This window comes from Carassius gibelio, chromosome B9, assembly GCF_023724105.1.
Source record: "Carassius gibelio isolate Cgi1373 ecotype wild population from Czech Republic chromosome B9, carGib1.2-hapl.c, whole genome shotgun sequence".
NCBI lineage: Eukaryota > Metazoa > Chordata > Actinopteri > Cypriniformes > Cyprinidae > Carassius > Carassius gibelio.
The window spans coordinates 6,054,655-6,062,438 of NC_068404.1; the positions used below are offsets into that span (position 1 = coordinate 6,054,655).

The following is a 7,784-nucleotide window of genomic DNA, read 5'->3' on the forward strand; positions in this document are numbered from 1 at the left end:
TCGACGGATGGCTTCTCCAGCCAGACCAACTGCTTTCTTATCGTTATTTTTCCATGATAAAAGATATGTTGTATCGGGTGACCCAAGATACCCAGTCAAAAAGGAATATAACCCAATTATTAGTCCCAAAAAGCCATCTGGAAATGCTTTTCCAGGCGGCTCACTGTAGTCCCAAGGCAGGCCATTTGGGGGACGCAAAGGCATGTGAGTGGCTAATGGCTTGATTTTTTTGGCCAGGCATTAATGAGCACATCCGACAGTGGTGTGCGGGGTGTTGGGAGTGTCAGCTGGCAAATCTGCTGGCCACTTCTAAAGCTCCATTGCGTCCTTTACCACTGATGGAGGTCCCCTTCGAGAGAATTGGTATGGACCTCATTGGGCCATTAGAATGCTCAGCACGTGGGCATCGGTTTGCATTAGTTCTGGTGGACTATGCAACACAATACCCTGAAGCAGTGCCACTTTGCACAATCTCCCGAGTGGGGATCCCCAAAGAGATCCTCACAGACCAGGGCACTGCGTTTATGTCACTACAGAACTACTGGGCATTAAATCGATTCGCATCAGCGTCTATCACCCACAAACAGACAGCTTTGTGGAACGATTTAATCGAACATTAAAATCCATGGTTCGTAAGTTTGTGAAGGAGGACACCAAAAATTGGGATAAATGGCTCGAGCCAGAGAGCTGCACGGGTCCGATTTTGTAAATCCGCACCCGCCCATGCATTTTTGTTGAAAAAAATTAGTTAACGTCTGTTAACTAATGACTCATGCAGCAGTACGCACTTTTGTGATTTTTTTTTAAAGTGGAACGTAGGCCTATTTTTAGTTTGCACGTGACTGTTTTGAACCCGTTTTTAACTGGATCGCTCATTGCGTTCTAAACTGCCAACAGACAGTGAAGCCACCGGAAGTGTTCGATCCGCCATTTTACTAATCCCTACCAGCAGAGAGCACCATTGAGTTACATTCAAACCACTGTCCTAAACTAACTGATTTTGAAGCAAATCAGTCGAATGGGATTCGTTTTTATGTTATGTGTATGTAAATTCATCTTTACTTCAGATGTTAATTTGCTAACCCGTGCAGGACTCTAGCTCGAGCCCGTATTGTCGGCTGAGTCGGCTGTACTACAGGGGTACGCGAGCATGTCAATTTACACCGGGAGAGAAAGTGCTTGTGTTACCTCCAACATCCAGTTCTAAATTACTCGCGAAGTGGCAAGCGGTGGAATGAGGTGACCTCGGTTGAGTTAGCAGTGACAATTTCAGCAAAGGATGATCCCGGACCAGAAGCAGCTGTCAAAACCAACCCGCTCACTCTGGTCCCTGGGGGAGATCACCTCTCGCCACGGCAGCTTTCAGAGGTAGCCAAGTTGCAAGCAGATTTTTGCAGATGTATTTTGACCCCTGCTGGGTTGCACGAATCTCATACAGCACCACATCGAAAACGGCCCTATCATTTACTGAAACACACAAAAAAAGTGGTTCAGGATGAATTAACGGTCATGCTAGAGTTGGGAGTAATAGAAGAATCGCATAACGACTGGGCGAACCCGATAGGTTTAGTCCCTAAAACAGACAGCTTCTGTTTCTGTGTTGATTACCGAAAGGTGAACGCAGTGTCAAAATTCTATGCTTATCCAATGTCCCGAGTTGCAGAGTTGCTTGATCAGTTAGGTTCAGCTCACTTTTATTCGACACTGGATTTAACAAAAGTGTATTGGCAGATCCCCTTGTCGCCATTATCCAAAGTAAAAAATGGCCTTCACCTCGCCATTTGGGTTACACCAATTTGTCACCCTTCCCTTTGGGTTATTCGGGGCTCCCGCCACCTTTCAGCATGTCATGGATAAGATTCTCTGGCCCCATTGCGTGTATGCCTATCTTGACGAGATCATTATACACAGTAATGATTGGCAGCGGCATATGGAACATCTGCGTGCGGTCCTGAGATCCTTAAGGGTGGCAGGACTCACGACGAATCCACGAAAGTGTGCAATTGGGCAGGTGGAGGTATGGTATCTGGGCTTCCACTTGGGTCATGGGTAGGTGCGTCCCCATATTGACTAGACAGCAGCGATTGCGGCTTGCCCAAGCCCTAAGACCAAAAAGGAGGTAAGACAGTTCCTGGGGCTGACGGGATATTATAGAAGGTTTATTCCTAAATATTCGGAGCTCACCAGCCCGCTGACTGATCTCACCAAAAAGGAAGCACCAGATCCAGTTCAGTGGATGGAGCCATGCCAACAGGCCCTAACCAAGGTAAAGGCTGCCCTGTGCGGCGGGCCGCTCTTGCACTCTCCTAACTTTAATCTCCCGTTTTTGTTGCAGACGGACATGTCGGACAGGGTGCTGGGTGCAGTCCTGTCTCTGGTGGTCGCAGGAGAGGAGCGGCCAGTGCTGTATCTAAGTCGAAAGCTCTCAAAAAGAGAGACTAGATACAGCACCATTGAAAAAAAATGTTTGGCCATTCGGTGGGCCATCTTCACTCTGTGCTATTACCCCTGACCTCCTTGTCCATTATCTATCGAACTGTTCTACAGCGAGGTTCTATAAACTGGATGTTACAGCTCAAACATTTGCACATGCCATTTTGAGCATTGGATTTTTATTGTTAACCAGCCCTTTAATAGTTTCTTTGGTTGGCAGGAGGATTCGAGACAGGTGTAAGGATGAAAGAACCTGAGATACTTTGATCTCCTGAGAAACAGACAATACAAACTTACCCAGACATCTTTAAGACATCCCACAGAGTGGAGGTGCAGGAGACCTCCTTCCCTTCTGGCCATTTGTTTCATTATAAATCCCTTCACCCATGCTTCCCTCAACTAAATCATCCCAAAATGATTACATGAAAATGTCAATGCAAGTGAACTAACAGTCATGTCTGGTATCATTTGAAATGTCTCAGTGCAACTGGTACAATGGTCTCAATCTTACAAAAGTAGATTAAAAGATAATACAGATCCTAAGAGTTAAGAGATATTTTGCCTACTGTAATAGGAGTGCCCCTTCCCAGGGTCCTCCATGTAAATTACCTCCTGTTTCCATTGAGTTGTAAATTCACCCAGGCTTGGGACCTGTCTCCATCTCGGGGGATGTTTGTCTTGGTCTGAGGTAAACAATTGCAGCAAAAGGAAAATGATTCTGTAGCCAGAAAGCCCAGAGTGTGGTGTGTCTCTTCACTTCATACTATGTATTTTCTAAGGTCAGGTATGCATATTTTACTTTTAGATTAATTTTTGAGAATTTGATGTCTTATAATGATATGATTTGATATGTTTCAATTGTAATTGATATGTAATTGGTGGAACATATATTTACCTGACTGATAATAAATTGTTACATTTTATTTTATTCTGTTTTACTCTGTAATTATTTACTAATAGATTACGTTGTATCCTTGTTAGCAACATGAGCACCCGAATGAACGAGTTAATATAAAAGTAAATAATTAACTAGAATAATCAAATGTCAGAAGAATACTAATTAAAAAGGCATACAACCAATTTGCATTTCAATCTAAATTCAAGGCCATACTAAAATGGAGTCAGATTAAATAATAAAATGGAGTTAGATTTGAGTTTAACCTATATTAAATAACTCTAGGTACTGAAAGACCGAACACATAGGCAACCTTCATCCAACACCGGATACCTTCCTTGGGCCGAGTGCCTGGACCTTACACAGGCTATGTTGCGAGCTCCATGATTATATTGTCACAGGTCGGAGCGGACCACAGATGTCGTGAGTCACGCCCCTTCCTATTTACCACCTCAAGGAGGTCCCAAGAACACCCCAATGACCAGACACATGAGAGACGGTAAGTAAATATTAAATTTTTTTTATTAAATTACTAAAAAAAAGGGTATGTGGAAGGGGGAAGGGAGGCTAAAATCCAACTCTCCAATTGGAGAGTAACAGTCTCGAGTCTCTTAGACTCCGTCGCGGGAGATCTCAGGTGAGTCCTTCACTCCTCTTTCCTTCTGGCTATGTGGCGACAATCAGCTTATTCACAAGTGCCCCTTTGTTCTGGCTTGCAGAACGACTGTCCAGGGCCCTCTCCTTTCCTGGACGTAACAGATACAAGTGGTGAGTATTGAGAGTTTGAATGCACGATGGATACCTGCTGCTACTCGTGGCGAGCTCCGAGGCGGCCCAGCGGGTTGGACTCCCAGTCGTCCAGATGCTGGTGGAGCTGCACAATGGCTGCTGGGATCCGGCTGAAACCGTACTGGTAAGTGTACGGGGGGGTTTCCGCGGTTTCTGTATCCTGAGTGACGGGTCGACGTGCAGGTAGACGCTTCAAAGGGACCACAGGTAAGTCTGTAGAAAAGACAACTGGGGCTTCACTTGGACATACAGGCGAGTGTACAACAATATGCTGGCTTTAGCTTTGGGCATAGGGTAAGTACATCAAAGGTAACTGGGACTTCACTTGGGCATACAGGCGAGTGTACAACACAATATGCTGGCTTTAGCTTTGGGCATAAGGTAAGTACATCAAAGGTAACTGGGACTTCACTTGGGCATACAGGCGAGTGTACAACACAATATGCTGGCTTTAGCTTTGGGCATAAGGTAAGTACATCAAAGGTAACTGGGACTTCACTTGGGCATACAGGTGAGTGTACAACACAATATGCTGGCTTTAGCTTTGGGCATAAGGTAAGTACATCAAAGGTAACTGGGACTTCACTTGGGCATACAGGCGAGTGTACAACACAATATGCTGGCTTTAGCTTTGGGCATAAGGTAAGTACATCAAAGGTAACTGGGACTTCACTTGGGCATACAGGCGAGTGTACAACACAATATGCTGGCTTTAGCTTTGGGCATAAGGTAGGTACACCAAAGATAACTGGGGCTTCACTTGGGCATATAGGCGAGTGTACAACACAATATGCTGGCTTTAGCTTTGGGCATAAGGTAAGTACATCAAAGGTAACTGGGGCTTCACTTGGGCATACAGGCGAGTGTACAACACAATATGCTGGCTTTAGCTTTGGGCATAAGGTAAGTACATCAAAGGTAACTGGGACTTCACTTGGGCATACAGGCGAGTGTACAACACAATATGCTGGATTTAGCTTTGGGCATAAGGTAAGTACCCCAAAGGTAACTGGGACTTCACTTGGGCATACAGGCGAGTGTACAACACAATATGCTGGATTTAGCTTTGGGCATAAGGTAAGTACACCAAAGGTAACTGGGGCTTCACTTGGGCATACAGGCGAGTGTACAACACAATATGGTGGCTTTAGCTTTGGGCATAAGGTAAGTACATCAAAGGTAACTGGGGCTTCACTTGGGCATACAGGGAAACAGGAAGTGATGTAACTCACAGACCTTTGAGGAAATAGACGTCAGGCGTTCCTTTTCTGAGGCTTCAACCAACTGCTGATAGAGATGCGGATCGAAAGCTGCTGCTGCGTTGGGCCGAACACGGCCTCCGCTGGTGTCACACACAGGTAAGTTGTTTCACCCGGGGTGTGCTAAACTTCTTTCTTCCAAACGGCAGGGCAAGAGATCTAGACAGGGGCGAACCTTTGAAGAACTCCACAGCAGGTAATAATACACGCACAGCTGATTTCCTCCTACAGCAGCCAACTCCTCACCGTTAATACTTCCCACTATATGCACACTGTTCTTACTTGAAATTGTTTCCCGCCACCGTCACGTGGGGAAGAAGGGTCAGGATGTCATCGACGGCATATAATTTGAGATGTTTTCTTCGCCCGCCTCAGTACTCACTTCCTTCGCAGGATTTCGTCGGGCCTGAAAGGTGGTTGTGGATGACACAAACACAGCATCACACTGAAATTTTCAAGTGCATACACTCACAGCAAAGGAAGCAGACGGTCTTGAGGCAAATCCGCCATTTTCTGCTCTCCTGCCTTGGCATGCAGTCTTCTGCAGAGGTTGCACTCTGAAATTACTTTTCTTGCTGCTGCATTGGCTCTTGGTATCCAATTCCGTTGTCGTAATATGGCTAAGACATGGTTCCTACCTCCATGTCCACACTCTTGATGAATATGGTGGAGAATGAGGTGAGCTATTCTGTGCTGTTTATGCAGAATGGCAGGATGCTTGGCCTCTTCAGGCATCGCCGATCTATTCAAACGTCCTCCTACTCTCAACACATCTCCTTGCAAGTATGGATCCAGCTTGAAAATAGAACTGTTCTTTTTCACACGGGAGCCTGCCAGCTGCAAAGCGTGTATCTCCTCCATGTAAGTTTGTTTCTGGCTGTATTTAACAAGTTCAATTTCAGCTCTGGATAGATCTTCCACGGTAAGTATTGTTTTTTCCAGGTTTTTCTTGTACATCACCATTTGCTGTTCAACTATAGATCTGCTTTTCTCTGGATCATTCTCATTCTGCTGTATGTTCTGCTCAAACTCTTTTCTTTTCTCGCTCAGGTGCCGCAACGTCCTTCTCAATTGCAAAATCCAGGCTGCTGCCTTTTTTAGCTTATGCCAACTGGAGTAATACTCAAAGAGCTGATTCAGTGGATCTGTGCACTCATTTGAGTTTGTGCATGACACTGCAGCGGATGTCTTCACCTCAACATCATCTTCAGTCAGGTAAGGCCATTGTTCAGGTTGTTTCGGCCATTCAACTTCTTCTCGCAGGAAACTAGGCCCCTGAAACCAGCTCTTACTTTCCATGAAGCTCTGGATCTTTAAACCTCTGGAAGCCTGATCTGCTGGGTTTTGTGAGGTGTTGACATACTTCCACTGAGAAGATGTAGTCGCTTCTCTAATGAAAGAGACACGGTTGGCTACAAACGCTTTGAAACGAAGGGCATCATTCTCAATGTACTTTAGTACTGTTGTACTATCCGTCCAGAAGACTGACTCCATCAGGGGAACTTCAAGTTCTTCTTTCAACATCCGATCGATCTTGACTGCAACCATTGCTGCTGTCAACTCCATTCTCGGGATCGTGATCTGTTTGAGTGGAGTGACTCTGGACTTTCCCATCAAGAATGATACATGTTTCTCACCCCGCTCATTTGACAGCAAGAGATACGACACAACGCCATATCCATCTTGACTAGCATCTGAGAAATTATGGATTTGAGCAGTGTTTGTGGGCCCAAATGCGGCAGGTTTGAAACATCTGTTCAGACGTAGCTCTGAAATCTTGTCTAAGTCTGTCAGCCACTTCATCCATGCCCGACATTCCTTTTCATGGAGTTCTACATCCCAACCTTTCTTCTCTTGGCAGAGATTTCTTAAAATGAGCTTGATAGGTAGTAGAAGTGGTGCCAAAAAACCCATTGGGTCATACACCGAACTGACTACAGATAAAATGCCCCGTCTTGTACATGGCTTGTCGGGCAGATGTATTTTGAACCTGAAGCTGTCAGAACTCGTGCACCACTGCATGCCTAATGCCCGTTCTACTGGTAACTCATCATGCTCCAAAACGAGATCTTTGACTTCAGCTGCTCGTTCTTGGTCAGGAATGGAACCCAGCAGGGCTTTGCTGTTGCTGAACCACTTGGTCAAATGGAAACCACCAATGGCGCACAACATCATTAGCTCCTTCACAAGAGCAATGGCTTTATCTTCTGTGGCTACAGACTTCAAACAGTCGTCCACATAGAAGTTCTTGAGGACTGTCTGTGTGGCTTCTGGGGTACTCTTTGATGCAGCATCTTCCGCTGTTCTTCTTAATGCATATGATGCACAACTAGGAGATGATGTAGCACCGAACAAATGCACACACATTCTGTACTCTTCTGCTTCCACATTCAGATTGCCACCTGGCC

The 7,784-nt window shown here is 45.5% G+C and overlaps 1 protein-coding gene across 1 annotated transcript; it reads right to left on the reverse strand.

Moving 5' to 3' along the window:
- Window positions 1-4,136: 4,136 nt before the first annotated feature.
- On the reverse strand, window positions 4,137-7,550 carry LOC127964313 (uncharacterized). Its single transcript, XM_052564447.1, has 2 exons — window positions 5,865-7,550; window positions 4,137-4,330 (listed from the first exon to the last, which is right to left on the reverse strand). The coding sequence occupies exons 1-2, from the start codon at window positions 7,546-7,548 to the stop codon at window positions 4,137-4,139; spliced, it is 1,878 nt and encodes a 625-aa protein (XP_052420407.1). The 5' UTR covers window positions 7,549-7,550.
- Between the last annotated feature and the right edge of the window lie 234 nt (window positions 7,551-7,784).